Source organism: Diplotaxodon limnothrissa, linkage group LG11 (genome assembly GCF_057381915.1).
Source record: "Diplotaxodon limnothrissa isolate DT_005_m linkage group LG11, D_limnothrissa_male_GT1.1, whole genome shotgun sequence".
In the NCBI taxonomy this organism is placed as follows: Eukaryota; Metazoa; Chordata; class Actinopteri; order Cichliformes; family Cichlidae; genus Diplotaxodon; species Diplotaxodon limnothrissa.
This window is the reverse complement of record NC_140606.1, coordinates 25559541-25580735: the sequence shown is the minus strand read 5'-3', so window position 1 is coordinate 25580735 and position 21195 is coordinate 25559541. Positions and strand designations below refer to the sequence as shown.

Genomic DNA, 21195 nt, shown 5'->3' with positions numbered 1-21195 from the left:
CTAAAATCTCCTGACAGTGACTGAACATTTTTTGAATCTTTATTTTCTTTTTCCACGTGTTTTTCCACAGTTTACCTCTGTTACCTTTTAAAAATCTCTCCCAGCGGTATTCGTGGTGTTTTTCCTACGCTTATCCTGTTTTTCTTGCCTTTTCCCCAGTCGTTTTCATACACTAACCTCAACTGACACGCAGCGTTACACTAGCCTGCCCGAGCGGATATGTCAGACACACAGGTCAAATAAACAAGGAGAGGGAACCTGAACCTGATTCTGGCTTGACTCGTCTCTGAAGACCGCACTTCCTCAAACTGTGTTTAATAAGAGAAATCTGCCCTTTGACATTTTGTCAGCCATAACCTGCACTTCTTACACATTTTCTAAAGTTTCTGTTCTGTTCTTTGGGCCTTTTTGTCCAAGATTTTTGCCCGTGCATGTGGACGTAGACAAATATATCCCTTGATTTCTTAACGTGTGTCTTACATTAAGCTTTTGCAGCTGCATTCCCTGAAGGAGTAGTAAATTTCCTTATTTCTGTTGACTTATCAGAGCTCTACCTCTACCACCAGCTTCCAGTGCATACCCACACACCCCATTTTGTCCCCTTTCCAAACAGAAACACTTGCACGCCGTGTGTGTGTGAGAGAGACTTAACACGTGGATTAGGTTAGAGCAGCTGGCCTTTCAGTGTGTAAGGTTTACAGCTAACCTCGTTCTTAATTTTCAGTCTCTTAGATCTATACTTTTGACCTCAATTGACCAACCTCCATCTTCCCCCACATCCTCGTCTCTTCTTGTCAAGCTCCTCTTTCCGCTTCCAGCCACAACGACTCCTCGTATATTAATTCAGCTTTTATGGATTCTTCCGTCTTTGGCCTTTCCCTGCTTGTAAAACAGAGAAGATATATCCTCTATTCTCTTCTCTTCTGTCATACACTTTCTTTTCTTCTACCCTCCTTCTCTCCTCCTGTGTTCTAATTTTGTTAATTTGCAGCCCGGCTCTGCTCTAAGTCGTGCCAAAGCAATTATGGCTCAACAGAAAGAGAATGTGTCATTAATTTTGTGCGTTAATTTAATCTCTTCCTGCCTTTCCGCGGATAATGAATGACAAAGGTCTAAAGGTTTTCCAGATATTTCCATGAGCTATAGGTAGTGAAAAGATTTTGTAACTGATTGCAACTTTTTCTTTCTTTTTTTGCTTCTCTGCACTCACACAATTTTCTCCTTCCTCTAGGTGCACAGTAATAACCGTCACACACAGGGTGTCAGAGTTTTCAGCAAAGTGGAGTGCCTTTTTAAGCCTGGCATCCTCCAGCCATGGTCCTCTCCTGCCCTCACCTTGCCTGTGCCCCTCGAGGATCTAAAAGACCCCTCGTCACGACCCATCTCTCTCCCACTGGGCGGCCGGCCGGCTCAGATCCTCCGCTGCAAATTCTACTTTGCCGACCGTTGGCTGCTCATCAGCGAGATATCTTTCCTCTCTGGTAGGAAACACAATTGAGTTTGTCCATTTTTTTTCATCTGTGAGATGTGTATTTTAGCCACTCTGGCAGGCGGTTATTGCTTCTATAGACGCTAGGCGCTTACATCACACATATCCTAGCAACTTGCACTATCGTGGAAGTCAAGCTGAGATTTAGCTTTGTCTAGGGAAAGGCTAAATATAGATGGCACCAAAACAAAAAGCCAAAAAATACCGACCTGTGAGAGATTGGATTTTCATCCATGCTACAGCAATCAGCTTTCCTCAGGTGTTCAGTGTAAAATTTAAGTAAAGTGGAGCTGCTGTGGCTTTTAGAGTGAAGCTTTCAGCCTTTTAACTGATCAACATGTTCAGCATTTGAGAGTCCTCTTTTGGACATGAACAGAAAAATCATGCTATTCTCTGAGACATTATCAGTACTTTCCTATTCAGAATTTTAAAAACCCAAAGCAGCCCATCTGTGAACATAATTAGCGTTCATTCTTTTCTACCTGATCTAAAACACTATTTTTAAAAAAGTGACTATTTTCCCTCCATCTGTTGTCTTCATTATCTGTGTCTAGGTTCCAACAATCAGGCGCAGCATGAAGGCGAACAGAGAAAGATGAGTTTCATGCCTATCTGAGTCAAAGTCGGATAGAGGACTCCTCTGCTCTCAGCTTCAGATTACTGTGACTAATTAAGCTGTCTTTTCTAGTTAAAAACACTGTCAGGTGTAGTTGGATAAGAATCAGCCGAGTTATCTCACCAAACTCAGGTGGCTCAGATCAGTGGACCCAGCAGTGGCCTGACACGTCTTGCTGCTGGACTCGAGCCACACTGGTGATAAATGACCAAATGAGGTTTGGTTCAAACGTCTGACACGTAAAGAAAGGTCGCACGAAGTCTGTAACGGACTTTATTCACAAAACTACCGACAAATGCAGCTGTATGCTGTGTTAGTTAGAGCTGGCTCACATCTGGCATCACAAAGCGGTCGGCCTGGTTGATAACCTGTTACTCAACTATCCACCGGGCTAGCATTGCTGGCTTAGAGGTAATTTCAGAGTCAGATGTTCCTTACACCCTCTAATCACGTATGTCTACAGTCTATCTCTCACATTAGGGGGTCCATATAAACATTCGGCGCTCATTCATTCTGCATTCAGCAGCTGAGAGTATGCTCAGAGCTCCTCTGCTGTCAACTTTCACAAACCGAACTCCTTCCAGCTCCCCGGTCGACTCCTGCATTAACATTTAGTCATACGTGAGCTACAAGACCGAGATGCTGGCTGTGTTGTGCAAACAAAGCAGAGTATGTTATTTGATTACCTGCCGAGGGTTAGTGAGCTAACACAATCAGTCATGCTAATCGATAAGGAAAGGATCAGTTCCCAGTCAAAGACAAGGTAATTAAATCCAATGAAATGAATTGGCTTTCTCTGGAATAACAACCAGCTGTGACCACAGTCACTGTTTCCTCACAGCTGAGGGCTACCAGAAGGTGTGCTGCGTCACACAAAACCCTCTAAACACATAAAACATGATTTATTTTCATTAAATTGACTTCTCCCCCTCCCCTCTGTCTCTTTTTGGTTATTCAGAGCCGTTTGAGGAGGATGTCACAGACACTGATTTATTTCCTCCAAATATTCCCAAGATTCCTGGCACCAAATCATCTTCTCCTCCTCCTGTTAATGTCACCTCCTCTGCTCCCACATCGAGCCGCGGTGCCTTCAATTCCACTACCGGGCCTACTGGTGAGTCCTGCGCTTCCCCTCTATTCCTCTGCTCATCACCCCAACATTTATCTCCCCTCTCACTCTTTCCACTTACCATTCCTTCTCTGTTGTCTCCTTTTATCACCTGCCGTGCTCTTTCATTTACCCCTCCGTGGTCCATGCTGCGCTCTACCACATCTCTAATTCCCCTGATCTCTCTATCATCTCCTATCTCTTATTTTCCAGTTGCCATGAGTGTAAGCATGTTGGCAGTGCATCTGTGTCATGCGTATGAAGCAGATCCAGAGGCATGCAGCACCAAAGGAGGCACGTGTTTGACTGGCCTCTGTCGTCATCACGAGCTCTGAAATTTCTTTGCCTGAACCTCTGTGCCCGATCCTTATCTAACACAGTGTGTTGTATTTAAAGGAGAAATCAGGCTTAAAATTAAAGGTCAATTGTTTCATTATGGTTTTTTTTTAATAACTTTAAAGATTGCTGTATCGGAGTAAAAGAAAAAAGGCAGAATTCTGCTTTCCAGGACTTTTTTTCCTCTGCTCATCACTCTCTTCTGAGTCTCCATCACTTTTCTTCTCATGCCTTCCTCCTTTGTCCATCCCTCGCTCCTCCAGAACCCCCCACCACCACCACCACCGCTGTCATGATGGACACCACTGGTAACTGGACGCTTTCAGGTGAGAGGAAAAAAAGAGAAGAGGGGACGATCAGAGGGGTGGGGAAGCTAACTCCATCCACTCTGGCCCTCCTCCAACATCTTAAAACTGTCCCATTGCTCGGTAGAGAGTATGAAGTATAATGGGAGAAGGATTACAGGGGCAGTCTTTGGCACCGGGCTCTCTCCCCTGGGTTTGAAGATATACAGCTGGAGGAGAAAACACTAACCGAGCTATAGTAAAATTTATTTATGTATGAATAACAACTGGGCTTCCTGTGGTCTCACAAACTGCATGTTTTTCGGGAACTGGCTCTAGTCTCCACAGCTAGACAATAACAGGCTTTTTAGAAAGCTGGAAATGGTTTTCTGTGGCGTGTATGCTGCTTTGTCCTCGTTACTGGCTGCGGTTGAAGGGCTTTGTTTGGGTTTATTTATTACCCGCATGGTGTTGAAGTGACAGACAGAAAGGGGCCGTCTTCTGCTCTGACATTGTAATGTATCAATTGATGGTAAATGTGCGCGCATTAGCGTGGGCGCAGGTGTGTGTTTGTTGATGATATGCATTTATGTGCGCACATCTACGGAAATGCATTATGCACCATATTGCATGAGTTTCTCTGTTGCCTGTAAGAGTTTGTTTATGGGCAAAAGTTTACACTAAACTGTACCGAGGAAACTCTTTCATTCATCTTTCAAATTACACGCCACATTTGACCTTCAAAGGAGAAGAAATAGCTGCTTGATTCTGATTAATAGTTGACTTTAAAGCGCTGCATAAAGCCAGTGTTGACATACTGTTCTCACAGCAGCGGGCTCTGAGAAGCTCTCTGGTATGAGCGGGCATACTAAATGCATTCTCACACAGGCAATCCCTATCAGATGCTTTGTAAGCCTGATGAAACCGCGACCTCAGTGAGAGCGTGACTGTGCCGAAAGAGCAAATCCTCGCAGTCTGACCAGAGCATTAACTCAGACCAGCGTGCGGTCTCTCACAAACACCCACACACGAAGACCCCGGTGTTGCATGGTGATCGATAGACATGACGTCAGACCCGCATGCAACTTTTAGGAAATCAAGGAAACATGCTAACATTTCATCCTCTATTTGCCTTCTCCAGGGCCGGCGTTTGCTGCTGTTACTCCAAGGGCGGGGCTTCCCGTGGCTAAAGACGACAGCAGCAATACAGCCATTCTGATTGGCTGCCTGGTGGGCATCATCCTTCTGCTCCTGGCTGTGATAGTTGTCATTCTTTGGAGGCAGTACTGGAAAAAGTTACTGGGAAAGGTGGGTCCAGACTCGGGTCACATGGCATTCCTTTTTAAACTGGCGCTCATGGAGGATCAGCTCATGAAACATTTTCTTATTTATCCCAAGTGGTTTATATTCATCCGATCTTGGGTTGTATCCAAAGTCAGTCATTCGTTCACAGTTCCCCTATTCCCTGTTTTGGGAATTTTATGTAGGTTACTGTGTAGTCAGTTAAACTTTCCAACATGACGATGATACAGGACAAAGGTACACCGTGGAAGAGATACAGAGGTTAATAATGACTAATGATTAAATGCAGAGTGGTGTATAAACATGCAGAAAGTGAAAAGGAAACACTCAGTGCATCATGGGAAGCCCCCAGTAACCCAGGTGTGTTGCAGTATAAGTAAGGGAGGGTTTAGGGTCACCACATCCAGCCCATTTTAAAGTATGTGTGCACTGTGGGATACTTTTAGTGCACGAGTATAGTAATACTTCAAATGAGCAGCTCTACAGAAAAGCCAACTCATTATATACTCATAATGAGCAGTGTGGGCTTTTTCTTCTTAAACATAGTCCTGATTTTATTAGCCAAACTTTTGAAACTTTTGTTTTTTCCCACGCTCGTTCCAGCTAAAACATGTTTGTTTACTTTTGCAGAAAGCCTTGAAAACCTCAAAAATTACGATAATTTTCTAGAGAACCGAAAATGGTAAACGGTAATTTTGCTGTTAACAGATTCAAGGGGAACTACTTTCTGCTGAATAAATGGCTCTAAGCGAGAAATGTGATTAGCCTGAGCTGTTCCTTTTACCCAATTTTAAGTGATTGATGGCATCCTGAGATAACAACTGCCAGTCTTTTGGCAGAGACACTCTGCATTTCCATCTGGATGTGTAGTGGGAATCATTTTACATTTATTGCTAATTGTGTAACGATCAGTGCCCGTTTTCACGGTTTGATCACACATCTGCTCCGGAGACTCAGATGGTGCATTTATATTGCCTGAATACTCTGCCCTCCCCAGGCCCAAGGCAGTCTGTCCAGCGATGAGCTGCGGGTTCACCTTTCGGTCCCCTCAGACAACGTGGTCATCAACAACACCCACAGCTACTCGAGTCGCTACCAGCGCATCCACACTTTTCCAGATGACCGAGACCACGACAGAGAGGCAGAAGGGGAGTATCAGGAGCCCAGCGCCCTGCTCCGGCCCCGAGATCACAGAGACAGCACAGGTACCTATTCAGTTATGTAGGATATGGATGGAAATGTTTGATTCATTGAGGGGTTAAAGATTTCTGTTGTAGCTGCTCAATCCAAAGAAATCACTCTTAGTTTTGATTGATGCTAAACATATGGTGACAAAGATTGATCAGCCACTTGCAGCTGGCTTGGAAACGATGCACTCTTCCACATGTACAGTGTGTAAATTTCTACAATAATGTATGTGGTTTATACGGATTGCTTTGTTGATCATATCAGAAAGCAAACACATTTGGAGACGGGGGGAAAAAATGTGGCATGAATGTCAAGAAAACAATAGTTTTACAACACGTTCCACCATGCTAAAGTAAATCAAACTAAACACCCTGCCAGGGAGAGGGCCTCCATGAAGATGCACAGCACAGAGGGGGCACAAAAGAGCTATTGTTCTGGGAAAAGGGAAGAAAAGCAACAAGGGAGGGGGGAAAAGACGAGTAAAGAAATAAAAGGCATTCCTTTGCTTGCATTGTACCGCAGGAGGTCGGCATGCCATCTTTACTAGGCGCCTGTGTGAATTTGAAATAACACGAGTAACAGAAACATTATTTTATCCACTGGTTCTTGTTATGTTTGATTGTTGCCTGAGTTACGTTAACTTGCCTGTTTTTGCAATGCACTTTTGTTCTGTGCTCCATGTGCCAGCGCAACCCCACCTCATCCCTTTTATTATGATGGATATGCTAACATTGTCATGCTAATCATTGGTATTTTGTTTTGCTGTGTTTGTACTTTGTGCCACTTTCTGTGCGTTGTACGATCCACTTTGTGGTGCCTGTGTATACCCCACCTCGCCCCGTGCATCCTCTTGTGTGTGTGTGTGTGTGTGTGTGTGTGCACTCCCAGCCTTGCTGTTAAACAACCCAGCCCATTACCTGCTCCTACCAGATCACAGAAAAGGCTCGAGAGCATTAGTCGTCCCCAGCTCCACACAGGTTCGGGAAAAGAGCCTCAATGTGCCCCAGGGTAAGAGACCTCAGACTGGGCCAACAGTCAAGAGGGGCCCCTGCTTCATTACCTACCTATCCATCTGTGACTACCTGAGTCGAGACGGCAGATGTGCTGTCGCAGTCGAGACACAAACATTTCTTCCTACATAGAATTAGTGTATTTTGCATGTGTCTGACCTCTCCACTCATTTCTCATTCACTCACCACTCACATTACTCATTGCTTGTTTGAAGGGATGGTTTGGCTCTTGGGTAATTCTAAAAGTGTTCACTGACTAACAGACTCAGACTTTTTTCTTTTTATAAAGCTTGCAGCGAGCTGAGCCAAGCTGAAAGCATAGCTGTCACACTAGCAGTCATGCTGCTACTAGATGCACTAAGCAGCATGGCTGTAATGATCAACTGGATGGTCCCCCCCTGTAGTTTGTACCTTTCACTGAGTGACTGAGCAACTCAAAGCTTTTATTTATGAAGAGAAATTAAGTTACTGACCAATTTATTAGGTTTGCACCTTTTTATGCCTTCAGAAGTGCCCTACTGGCACCCAGTGTGGTCTTCTTGCTGTAGCCCATCTGCTTCAAGGTTTAAAATGTTGTGCATTCAGAGATGCTCTTCTCTCTTCATTCTTCATTCAGAGATGCTCCTCGCTTATAACGAGTGGTTATTTGAGTTATTCTTGCCTTCCTATCAGCTTGAAGCAGTCTGGCCAGTCTCCTCTTACCTCTGACTTCAAAAAGGAGTCACTGGATATTTTCTCTCTTCGAGCTCATTCTCTGTAAACCCAGAAATGGTTGTGTGTGAAAATCCCAGCAGATCAGCAGCTTCTGTAATACTCAGACCAGCCACCAGCATCCGTGTCACATTCAAAGTCAGTTAAATCACATTTCTTCCTCATTATGATGCTCTGTTTGAACTTCAGCAGGTCTCTTGACCATCTCTGCATGGCTGAATGCAGTGAGTCACCGTCATGTGATTGATCAAGCGGTGTTGTTTGCTGGTTTGCAAATATTTATGCTCACTGTTGTTAGTGAGCTTGCATTTTTAACTTCATTTTACAGAAAAAGAAAATACATCAGAGGACAAATGTATACAAGACATAAATCACAAGAAGTATTGTGACAAACTTTATCAGACGAATAATTCTAAGCATCTTCTGAGTAGGTCACAATTTTTGTTGCTGTGTACTAAGTGGTATTAGAGACAAAATTAGAGAAAATGTGAATTATTATTTTCAAAATTTCAAATGACATTTCACAAAAGCAAAGTTTGAATAGAACAATGTGCATTTTTTCTACCTCACCCACTAGTTTCTGTCTTTCTGTTTCTCTACTTGGTGCTTAATTAAATGTCAGCCTACATTGGTCTTCACAATCCACAGCAGAATAAAAATCACAGCATTGTTTTCTTAACTTTACGTCTATCTGTTTTTAATAAATAGAAGCAGCATTATTAAAAACACTGAATTAATAATTAATTACAAGGCTCAGTCCTGGATCGTAATCCTGGCGCCACGTCTGCAGTCGTTCCTGGACTCTTCCACAGTTCCCACCATTGACTTCCACATTTGTGGGTTTGATTGAATCATTAATTATTGGACGGACCGCAATAAAACTGGCCTCGACGGCTAAATGCGGTGATGCCTTCGCTTCACGTCATCTGGTCACAATTTTAATTTGTCTAATAATTTGGTTCATGGCCAAAAATCGGTAAAACTAATCTTGACCAGTCTCGTGTGCACGTTGTGTTTTGCTACCTGTTTAAAATTAACATGTTAGTCCTGCCGCTGTGAGCCTGTTAGCATGCTGCTGTTTGCAATCAATCACAGCTGTACAGAACTGCAACGTGGCTTATTTTAATTTTTACTTAATTGTCATTAAGTAAAAATGTCGAATTTCCCAGAGGAACCCACCCGAGGGATTAATAAAGTTCTATCTTATCTTATCTTATCTTATCTTATTAATTATTATAAAGTCCAAAATGCTGAATTTAAGCAGTTGTTTAAAACATAATTAATATTCATGGGGCCGTGGGTGCTCAGCTTGAAGCGGACTAAAAAGTCTCTTATCGTTCCCATTATTATTTTAACAAAAATATAACAACTTAGTATTCAAAGGCCACACTCCCCGCAAGTGTTTGACTTTTATGAACTGTTGAAACCTCATGAGAGGAGTTTGTGTTGAATGTAAAGTTACCCCTTGTTAAATTAAATATTCCAGAGCTGTTTAAATTCTATTAGTAAGCGCAGCAGCACATTTTAATTAGGTTTAAATCTAAGCAGAATAGACCGATGCTGTGCAATACATGAAAGGGTTTTGGGGTTTTTTAAGTAAGAAAGTTTAGCCTTCAGTCAGGAGCGTGTCACTGATTTTGATTTTGACAGCACCTTCACGCCTTTCACGTCACAGACCTCCGTGATTTATTTCTTATGGGGGTGATTCAGTGTGTCCGCTTAAGCAAAAGTCTCCCCTGCCATCACTGCATTGTGTGAATGAGCATACCAGACACAACCGCAGTGAGAAACGAGCTCACAAATTTGTGATTGCTGATGACTCTTAATAAATTAAGACGATCTAGAGATCCCCAGTGTGCGCTGGAATTTCTGTTGGATGACAGTTTCTGAGTTATTCTTCCTTTAGCTCAGCGTCCAGGCAGATGAATGACTGCACAGCTGTGTGGGCCCATCATTTGCTCATTTACAACGGTGAATTTGTGAGGTCAAAACACCTTTTGTGTGTGATTTCACTCAGTTTGCCTGTTTTACTCTTCTAGTAGATGTGCTGAACGTTATTGAACAAGTCTCAAATGATCCAATCCATCCCTTCACAACAATAATTCCCAAACTGTTTAGAGACAGCTCTGTTTTTAAAATGTATTTGATTACACATTTCTTCTCTCACAGTAGTTTCTCAGTCTCATCCAGCCTCTCTGCATCTTCCTCCTCTCTTCAGCTTGTGGTCTGGACTTTGACATGGAGAAAGGTTTCCCCCCAGCACAGGATGAGCCTCCTCCCTACCCCGGGTCCCCTCCTTACCCTTCTCTCTCTCCGCCCGTGTCTCCCCCGATGCCCCCCAGCGTCCCCCACTATGCCGAGGCAGACATCGTGAGCTTGCAAGGTGTCAGTGGCAACAACACCTACGCTGTTCCGGCCTTGGCCTCTTCAAGCCCCGGAGCTGATGCTGCCCCGCTTCCAGAGCTGCCGCGCCAGTGTCTCATCTTCAAGGAGAAGCTCGGGGAGGGGCAGTTTGGAGAGGTGAGAAATGAGATGAAAAGTAACTCCAGTGGGTAGAAGGGTGAGTGTGCTTTAACAGTGCCTGCCTTTTTCATTTTTTGGGTGAAAGGTACACCTGTGTGAAATCGAGAGCCCTCAGGACCTTCCTACACTGGAGTTCCCCTTCAATGTGAGAAAAGGTCGCCCCCTTCTGGTAGCTGTGAAGATACTGCGCCCAGACGCCTCCAAGAACGCCAGGTCTGTAGCATCATATGTGCCTCAGCCTGGACTCTGGCTTCAGTGTGATTCACAATTGTTCTTTCTGTTATCCCACCCTAACTTGTCTTTCACGCTTCCTCCTGAGGTCCTTGAACCTAATAAGTTTCTTAATTATCAAGGAGTATTTAGTGGTCATTTGAAAACAAATCATTGGATATTCTCAGGTTCTCTGTTTTATTTGAAGTGTTAACCTTTAGTAGAAGTTTGTTGCCATTTTTGTAAAGCAAACCTTGTTTTCATGTACAAATCACTCACAAGCCACTCGCTGGTGACAGCGAGCTGATTACTGCCTCTACAATAAATGCCTGCTTCTCTCTCTGATCTCTGTGGATCAAAAGTTAATTAAGAGAATTCAACTGCTTATTTGATGCCTATCACTGTGCAGACATCTCTCCCTGTCTGTGACCTCTAATGACATGTTTCTGTCTTGGAACTAATTGTAGGTTTTTTTTGGCCATATGTGCACAAACTAGATGAGGTTTCTGGGTGTCTGTAGACTTGTAGGTGTTTGACTCCCTTCACCTGCTGCTTCTTTACTCCGGCTCTCCCGGAGTTTTGCTCTGAGCAGATTAAATCAGCACGTGTGAGCTTATGTTCAGGGAACATCTTCCCACAGATTTATATTTGAGGTTAGTGAGAGCCAGAGCTACACAAACATATTGAGCAGCAAAAACAAATCAATGAAGTGAAAAGTGTGGAAAGCCACAAGGAGCTGCAGGCTGGAGGTGTTGATTATTGACCACAGGGGGTCGGCAACCTCCTCACTTTACCCAGAGTTAACATTAAACATGTTGTTTGATAAATATTTAAGTATGCTTTTTTTTTTTAACAGTAAGCCTGAGAAGGAATTGTTTCTCTTTTTTTTTATCTCTGATGTAACAACTTCTTCTCACCTCGACAGGAACGACTTCCTGAAAGAGGTGAAGATCCTGTCTCGCTTGAAGGACCCGAACATAATCAGGCTGCTGGGAGTGTGTGTGAGCAGTGATCCGCTCTGCATGGTCACCGAATACATGGAGTGTGGAGACTTGAACCAGTATTTGTCCCAACGAGTGCTTCTGGACAAAACTGGACCTTCACACAATACGCCAACCATCAGGTAGGACATGCGAACAAATGTACACACATACTTAAAAGCACACACAGACGCACACAAAGCAACAGTTTTTATTTTCTTCCATCTGTAATTTCCTCCCTCCAGTTACCCAGCGCTCATTTCCATGGCCAGCCAGATTGCGTCAGGAATGAAGTTCCTCTCCTCGCTTAACTTCGTGCACCGAGATCTGGCCACACGTAACTGTCTGGTTGGGGGTGAGAGGGGCGAGAGCGGAGAGGACCAAGGCGGTGAGCGTCACATCAAGATCGCAGACTTCGGCATGAGCAGGAACTTGTACGCTGGAGACTACTACAGGATCCAGGGCAGGGCCGTGCTGCCAATACGCTGGATGGCCTGGGAGTGCATACTCATGGTGAGAGCACAGGAATGTTGTCTTTATATTGGATTAATTAACAAACGTGGAGATGACTGTTCTTTTTATGCAGTTTCTTAGACCACATTTGACTGCAGTGGTTCACAGTTTGACTTGCAGTTATGGGGCTTCAGTTTCCTAATGTTTCCTATATGCATCATACACATGCAGTCATGTGGCGGCAAGTGAATCATATTAGATTCAGGAATTTTTGAGGCCTCGACATCATCAGTGTACATGGGGTTTTTTCCCCCTGAATTTATACAATCAAACACATGCAGTGCTACAGTGAGATACATTAAAACTTATATATGGAAACTGATATTTAATTTATTCATCAGAGCGTTCAATATAAATTCAAGAAATTCGAATTTTCTGGCTTTTTGGGTTAAATTAACTTAATGATGATAACAGGCCGGTTTTTCGAGGCAATGAATGATCACAGAAAGGTAGCCGTACAGATGTGCGTGTAGGTCCACCTCCCTTACACACAGAACAGTGCTTCGCTGTCCACCTTGGGGAAACACCAGTAACAGAGCATAAAGTTTAGCCAAAATAGAAACAGGAAATTACCGGCCAACTGTGAAATGTCTCAAATATCCCGTCAGTAAATTTTAAAGAACAGATCCACAAGCTGAGCATAGATGATACAATGTGATTACTTTTACAGTAATGGAGTTTATGATAACGAAGGTGACTGCATCGGTGTGTGTTGGTGTCTGATCACAGGGTAAGTTCACCACGGCGAGCGACGTGTGGGCGTTCGGAGTCACTCTGTGGGAGATGCTGAGCGTTTGTCAGGAGCAGCCGTATTCCACCCTCACAGATGAACAAGTCATCGACAATGCTGGCGAGTTCTTCAGAGACCAGGGCAGACAGGTACATCTCAAACGCAAACACACTAAAACGAACTAAAACAGCATCCATCCTTTTTCTTAACTGTTTGTCCCATTCACCATCCCAGCTGGTGAAACCACCTCTTTAACATGTTTTTACTGTTTAGTGATCATATGCTGAAATATCACTTTCGAACTGTGAACTTAATCGTGATTTGAGCAGACCTGGGGAAAAAAAAAAAAAAGCACAAACAAACTGCATCAAATGACCGATTTCATGTAAGGTTGCAAACACGGCCACCCTGCAGAGGAAGCTGCACGGGCTGGCTGGACTAAGCCTCAGAGGTAGGAGCTCAGACATCTGGAGGGATCTCAGCGTAGATCTGCTCTGCATGTCAAAAGGAGCTACTTGAGGTGGTTCAAGCATCTGGTTAAGAAGCCTCCTGGGCGCCTCCCTTTAGAGGTTTTTCACGAATGCCCAACTGGGAAGAGTCCTTGGGGTAAACCCAGAACCTGCGGGAGAGATTACATATCTTGCCTGACCTGTGGATGCCTTCAGATCTCCCAGGAGGAACTGGAAAGTGAGGCTGGGGAGAAGGTTGCCTGGAATACCCTGCTTAGGATACTGCCATCACAACCTGACTTTGGATAAGTGGATAAGATGATGAAAGGATTGATGGAGGATTTTAAATAAACAAAACATGCGTTTGCTGATGCTACAGCGCTGGCTTTTACAGAACTGAAATTCAGCTTGGATCCTTTTATGTTCCAGTGATTTATTAAATAACGGTGGGATGTTTGTTTGTTTATTTTTATTTGTTTCAGAAGTACCGAAAAAAGATTCAGTATCATAGTTGTATGAGAATATTCATCAGATATCCTGTTTGTTCTTCATACAGTTCTTCACTCCCATAAAGACTTGCTTTGATGACCCTCTTCGCCTCACTAACTTCTGCCACTTTGTTCTGAAACGTGACAGAAACCACTCAGTTCAGAAAAGAGGAACCGGGGTTACCCAAGAGAGGGGATGGGTTAAATAGTGCTCACTTTGTGCTTTTGTTGGATTTTTTTATAATATATAAAGTTTCCCCAGTAACCGTTCTGCCTCGGCCTGCACATTTAGAAAAATATAAAGATATGAGTCTGCTGTGTGCTGATTTTTGTTGTTCTATTATTTTTTTCAATATTTGATTAATCATACAAGACTTTATCAGTTCCGTCTCTTTTCTTGAATTCTTCCACATATTTCCACTTTAGCTTATTTAATTTTTGTGTAAAGTGATTTGAAAGTATAAACTCGTCCGATATCTGGCGCCCCCTAGTGGTCGTTCATTGGGCCAAATCTTTTCCTTGAGTTTAAAAGGGTAAAACTGCATGCACTGGTGAAGTTAGACTACACTTTTATGATTCACATAATTCCTAAACAAGTAAAAAAAAAATCCACAGGCTAAAAATATAAATTGCACTCCAGATTAAATCAAAATAAGAGAAAACTCATAACTTTTGCATATGTTTAAAACAGGGGATTTTTGTACCGTGTGGAAACGATATACTATATAACAAAGCAATGCCTCTGATCTCTAATCTCTTCCTGCACCTTTCTCCCTCTCCCTCTCTCCCACAGGTGTATCTGAGCAGGCCGGCCGTGTGTCCTCAGGGTCTCTACGAGCTCATGTTGAGCTGCTGGAACAGAGACTGCAAGGTCCGCCCATCTTTCGCTTACATCCACTCCTTTCTTACGGAGGACGCCATGAACATGGTGTAAAGTAAAGCAGAGGAGCAGAATAAGAAGAAAAGGCTTGTGCGTTCATGCATACTTCCCACAGTGGGAAGACGTGGTGGTGGCTACACATATGGGGCAGACGAAAAGGGTTGCTCGCTTTTATATTTTGTACTTTTTGGGTGGATGGGGCTGAGAGACCGCTGGTTCGGTTTTAATTCCACATCAGACCCCAAAGACAAAGATAACTTCCTCTTAACATAGTTTAAGCTACATTTCTCGCGGGTGGTGGTGCTGGTACTGGTGGTGGGTGCGGTCTGCATAGGATCTAATTTCTTCATGGAGGGTTTCTGTGACTGGTGATTATGTGCTGTAGAGTTAAGGAGCTCAGTTACAGGAAACACTCTGTAAACGTAGGAAATCAGGAGCAGTTATGAAGTTTAATGATTGTGTTTTTTTCAGCATCTCCACACAGGATGACAGGTGTGGGTCACATGACCCGCAAAGTTTTAAGAGAATGCCTCATGTCTAGAGAAGAAACACACACAAACACACACACACACAGACAGGTATTGTGTCAGTACTTATAGTATGTATAAATTACTGCACACAGACATGGCTGAGCTAGAACCTCAGTGATGGATTTCATTTTTATCTCAGCTCCTTATCCGTACGTAGCGACCCACATCCAGAGTTGTCAGTTTTAGTGGACTAATGTGAAATGATGTGGACCAGACAACAGCAGCCCTATTTCTGCAATGTGATCAAGTCAACACCAACAACGTAGTCAAAAACCCCAAAAATAAATATTTGAACTTCATCTTTGAACCACAGTTTAAAAAGAAAAAACAAAACAGGTTGTATGAACTTCTCAAACCTGAGAAAAAGGTGCAGAAGAGGAGACTCTGCTACACCTTTGCTGCTCCCACAAACTGGAACAGCTTTTCCAAGCAGATGTAACACCAGCCAGGCAGTGGACGGGACTTCAGATGCACCTGCTCGGGTGTTTTGGCTGTGACTCATCAAAAAGGAAAGACTTTTTTTTTTTTTTTTTAAATTCCAAAAACCAGCTGCACTTTAAACCCTTCACGAATCCCCGGCTGTGATGAAACTCATCTCTGTGATGATTCCTTTTGATGTGGATTCTAATGCTTTTTTTTTTTTTTCCAAAGTGAGATCGAAGCGAATCACAGAAGCAGGTCAAACATGCTTTTTTTAAAATCCTCTCCAACAGAGCGTCGCCAAACCATTAGATGTAAAATATTTTATTTTTTAAATGGAATGGCATCCTCAGTTACTTCAATTTGAAATGTGTGACAACCTTCTGTTCATTTTTTTTTTTTTTTTAATGCGCTGACATGTTTAGTCGTCCAGTAATCTGTTTCCATTCATCCAAATGTATCACTGTGTCGTTGTTCAGAAGGATATTATGTGTCTTATCCGATATTAAGCGGGTCATTCCATGGAAAGTAATCAGTGCCTCCCACCTGAGCCCATCAGAACCAGCAGATATTTTTGTACAAAAAATGTGGCATGCATGCTTATCCTGTACATACTTCATACTATGAATATTTTCCAAATAATAGGAACTCAAAGTACATAGGCGAGGGTTCAGATGTTACACTTTTTAATTTAAATTATCGTTTTAGCATTTTCGAGACGTGGAAATGCTAAAAGTGCAGGGAATAGTTACAAAACACTGTCAAACCTGAAAAAAATTGATTCCAACTGTCAAAATCTGAGGTAAAAAACTTGGATCGAGTAAAAGGAACATGTTGTCCTGCGCCAAAACAAAACTGCCACAAGCTGAGCAGACAATGAAGCAACAGCAAAGAAAAAAGGAAATCTTTCATCTGTTATAACCACATGCTTATATGAGCCTTGAAACATTACCCAGAATGCACTTTTTTTTTTCCTCCTGTGAGCAAATCAGATCCAGGCATCCAGGCTGCTTGTCATTATTTCTGTTTCTCTATAGCATACAGATTATGAGTGTAGTTTTGCTTTGGAGCTACGATTGATCCAGCACCCCTATAGTCAACTTGACTGAGCAGGCAACTCATGTACCAAAGACTCGAGTCCTCACCAGTGTCAATTCCAACCAGCGTTTCATTCTACCTTCACTCACTCACACGTTCTTATTTAATAAATACAAAAAGTTAAACTAAATTAAAAATAAAAACATTTATCTTCTACCACTTGTTCAATTGAGGGTCGATATAGGGTAAAAGTAGGGTATACCCTGGACGGATTGCCAGTCTGTTGCAGGGCTAACAGAGAGACAACCATTCGTGCTCAAATTCGCACCTATTGTCAATTCAGGCTTACCCAAACCCACGCTCGTCTTTGAACTGCCGGAGAAAACCAGAGAGGGGAGAGAACACGCAAACTCTGCACAAGGTTCATCTTAAAATTGGTTATAGAAAAAGTTTGCTAAGTAAATACTAGAGATGGCACGATACCACTTTTTTATGTCCGATACCGATACCGATATCATAAATTTGGATATCTGCCGATACCGATATGAATCCGATATGGTGTTTTTTAATCAACAAAACTGTTTTTTAAATATCTTGCTGCATTTTGTATAAGTTCATACTCAAGTTTAAAACAACAACTACACTAAAGCTATTCTGTTATACCTGTATGCAAAAAAAAATATTTCATAGTTCAGCAATACTGATCAATCTAATAAACTTAAACCTGCACCATCCTCCCTATTCTGGTATTTTAAAGAGTACTTAGCATAAATATTAAGCAACCTAACTAATAGGGTTCCAACTCCCAGCAACAACAAAAATAAATAAATAAAAAATAGGGAACCACCCCTCACGCTCCACCTCATGATGCTTAATCGACGTAATCAACCTTAATTTGATGCAGTGTGAAAAAAAAAATGCACAGAAATCAATTATTTTTCAAGAAATATTAAATAGATTCAACATCTTTCTTCAACAAAATTGCAGACTGCACAGATGGTACCTTCCCAAAGGAAAAAGTACTATAGCTTACTAGGGTATATATATTAGACGTAATAGTTACTATATACAGTAATTGACTTCTATTCATTTTACATCAAATTAAAACTTTGGGTGTCAGATAATTATTTATTAAAAGCTAGACATTTTAAATGAGAATAAGAAAGAAAAGTATGTCTTTGTGCCCCCTTTTCCCTGTTAATGCCCTATCGGCCCCCCTGGCTAAACTTTGCTAGATCCGCCCCTGCACAGTTACCAGCGTCAGCTACATAGAAAAAGATCCTCGAGTAGAAAGTAATATTAAATACATTTTAACAACAGCTGATCAAGCTTAAACGTGCTGCTGTTGTTCAGCCGCTGGTTTCCTCTTTCTGGTGCAAAGTGGGCCAAAAGCAAACTAGAGACACGGACTCGCGACAGAAAAGCCGATCAGCTGATCGTTAAGCAGTTTCATGATTGAAGTAGCAGCAGGAGAGGCAGTCGCTTGTTAAGCTTAACGCAGGAATGCTTTACAAACATTCAGAGATGGACTTACACACTTGCTTTACTTCTCTCGGGGATAACTTTGTCGGAGATGAAATGCCGGGTTGCTAGCGAAGCTCCACATGCTATCCAGACCACAGCCGCTCTATCACGTGATGCATACTGCTCCGACGTGCTAACGTTCTGAGGTGAGTTACGGCGGCATGTTGCAAGTTTTGTGAGGTGCTTTCGTGATATTTAATGGATCGGATTACATTTTTTATTTTTCTCCGATATCCGATCCAGTAATTTAGGTCAGTATCGGACCGATACGTAATATCGGATCGGTCCATCTCTAGTACGAGGTATTGGCTCCAGATTGTGAGGGTGGGGGTTTATTAATAACAATTTAATATTTACATCACAACTAAAATGTTTTTCACCCATTTCATCTGTCTCTTTTACTTAAGTGGCTAAAAAAAATTAGAAAAAAAGAACAAATAAAATAAGCACAGAGTTTTAACCAACTCTTAAAATATTTATGGTATGAATGTAATATTTTGCATGCCTTTGTTAAATAGAATTATTGTACCAAAAATATATTGATTCAGAGGGGTCAGGTGGAAACTTTTTATATATATATATATAGCTATATAGATTTGGCTGACTTTATATTGAATGACCCAGTCTGACTGCGGTAGAGTCAGTGCATCTACCTAACCGACAGAGCAGCACTGTAAATCAGTCCTGATCAACATCATGAAATAACAAATTCACCGGTGGTGAATGGTTGTGCCATACGAGTCCTTTTTGATACACTGTAGTTTAACTAAACCCATATTTTTTTATATATACTATACGTACTTAGGCTCTCCTTGTTGTCTGATTTTTGTCCCGTTCTGTCTGAAGCTGAAAAATCACAGTATGTACATATTTTAAGGACAGAATTACAATTTCATTTAATATATAAACTCTGTCCCAACTGGGGGTCTTCTGTGTTTGTGTAGAACGCTTGCTACGTTGATGCTATTGTAATTCACTGTGTTGTCTATTTTTGTAGATGTTTTAATAAAGTTAATCTTTTCAAAATCAGTGTGTGCTTGTTATTAATTACATCTGTCAAAAAAAAAATCAAAAGTTTCATCGATTGAAATATATTTTATTATAAGTCTAACATAGATGATGTTTAATATTTGATACAAGCAGCCAACTTTCACACTATATCAACGAAGGCTGAAAATGCAACATTAAAAAAAAAGAAGAAGAAGAAAGAAAGTATTAGTCACTAGGAAGCACCAAAGGAGACAGGCGGATTCTGGCTTTCGTCCTTTTTTAAAAGTGACAAACTGGGCTAAGACCAGTTTGATATGAGGAACTGTTCCCTGATGAGTTTGGTAGAACCTCAAAATCCCATCCTTTCGTGAACCTCGGGACCAAAAAATGGTCCCGCCCCAAAAGTGCTCTAAAAATGTTATATATCAATATTTTTTTCTACTTTAAATTAGTCAATCTTTTAAAACTACTTCTGCTTAAAATATCCATGTCAAGTTTTAATTATATTTTCATTGTTTTAACCCTTTAAATCCCAGTTTTATTACATGAGCGCCCTGTTTTTTTTAGCCCCAAAAAACAAAAAAACTAAATATTTTCCAAAAAAAACATTTGAAGTAATATTTGTTTGTTATTATAATTAGGCCTTTAGATGGACTAAAGATTGGCACCAACAGTCATTTCGATCGCCTTTTATTTTTTTTCCAGGAGCGCATTTCATAAAATGCACACTATCGACCACGCCCAAAAAGTGCTATAAAAAATTTATATATTAATATTTTATTCCACTTTAAATTAGCCAATCTTTTAGACCTACTTCTCCTTGAAATATTCATGTCAAGTTTTAATTACATTTCGCGGATTTTAACCCTTTATATCCCGGTTTCGTCACATGAGCGCACTGCTTTTTTTGCCCCAAAAACATAAAACATAAAATATTTTCCAAAAAAAACATTTGAAGTAATATTTTATTGTTATTATAATTAGGCCTTTAGATGGACAAAAGATTGGCACGAACATTAATTTCGATCCGGTTTTAATTTTTTTTGCAGAAGCCAAAAATGTCCCCAGGCGGCGCTGCTGCTCCTGCTCCCCCGGGGAGGAGTGCCTCTGCCGCGGGTGTGTTTCGCGCAGCGCCGGAGCATATGGTTCGGTTCCCGTGTCTGCAGCACACACTTCCGCTACCACGTGAAAACAAATACGTCATTTCCTGTTGATTAAAAAAAATTAATGCACCCTCAAACGAACCTAAGGTCAGAAAATGGTCCGGAACGAGCAGCGGGCCAAGCTGCTGCTGTACGCGGGAAATTAGTCTGCCTTTTCCGGGTATCTGTCTCGAGCAGGCCGCTGGAGAACATGTGTATGTTCCAGCAGGCGTCACATGTGGAGCAAGGGCGCCACCCGGTGGACAAATAAAAAAATTACAACTCTAAGGCCTGTAGTCCAAAACGAAACCTAAGCTGGAAACCTGACGATCCCTTTGACCGTAATTTTTCTGGCGTGAAAAATAGCGTTTATAATGGGTTTCAATGGGGCACAAATCGGCCACGAGGTTCGATAGTGGATGTATGCCTTTTATTCAGCCATTTAAGCTCATTTAAAAAACTCAGACTGAAATTTTAAAATAAAATGGGAAAAAAATACATGTTTGAAAATTTGGCTATACTCCATTAAACACAGTGGAAATGGCGTGGAATTAAAAAACGGAAAGGCCACGAAATGGTCCCAGGTTCTACAGAGGGTTAACTAGTCTTAAACTGATGCCTGAGGAGTTTAACCAGGCACTTGGTTGCAAAATGCGGAGTGATTCTAAAAAAAAAAAAAAAAAAAAAAAAAAAAAAACTAGGAAAAAAAATTTCACTACTTTAACGCAGGAAAA

At 41.8% G+C, this 21195-nt stretch overlaps 1 protein-coding gene across 3 annotated transcripts in view; it reads left to right on the top strand.

Annotated features, from left to right (window-relative positions):
* ddr1 (discoidin domain receptor tyrosine kinase 1) overlaps positions 1-17728 on the top strand; it is a 55658-nt gene extending 37930 nt beyond the window's left edge. For 2 of the 3 annotated variants that reach the window (XM_085366440.1, XM_085366439.1), the window contains 11 exons: positions 1232-1481; positions 3064-3219; positions 3813-3875; positions 4975-5141; positions 6133-6340; positions 10263-10564; positions 10653-10780; positions 11703-11900; positions 12003-12270; positions 13000-13149; positions 14731-17728. In XM_085366440.1, the coding sequence (XP_085222566.1) occupies positions 1232-1481; positions 3064-3219; positions 3813-3875; positions 4975-5141; positions 6133-6340; positions 10263-10564; positions 10653-10780; positions 11703-11900; positions 12003-12270; positions 13000-13149; positions 14731-14871 (2031 nt within the window). In that variant the 3' untranslated portion in view covers positions 14872-17728. Of the gene's footprint in view, positions 1-1231; positions 1482-3063; positions 3220-3812; positions 3876-4974; positions 5142-6132; positions 6341-7211; positions 7332-10262; positions 10565-10652; positions 10781-11702; positions 11901-12002; positions 12271-12999; positions 13150-14730 lie in introns of all 3 variants that reach the window. The other variant, XM_085366441.1, reaches the window with a different exon arrangement.
* Positions 17729-21195: the final 3467 nt, after the last annotated feature.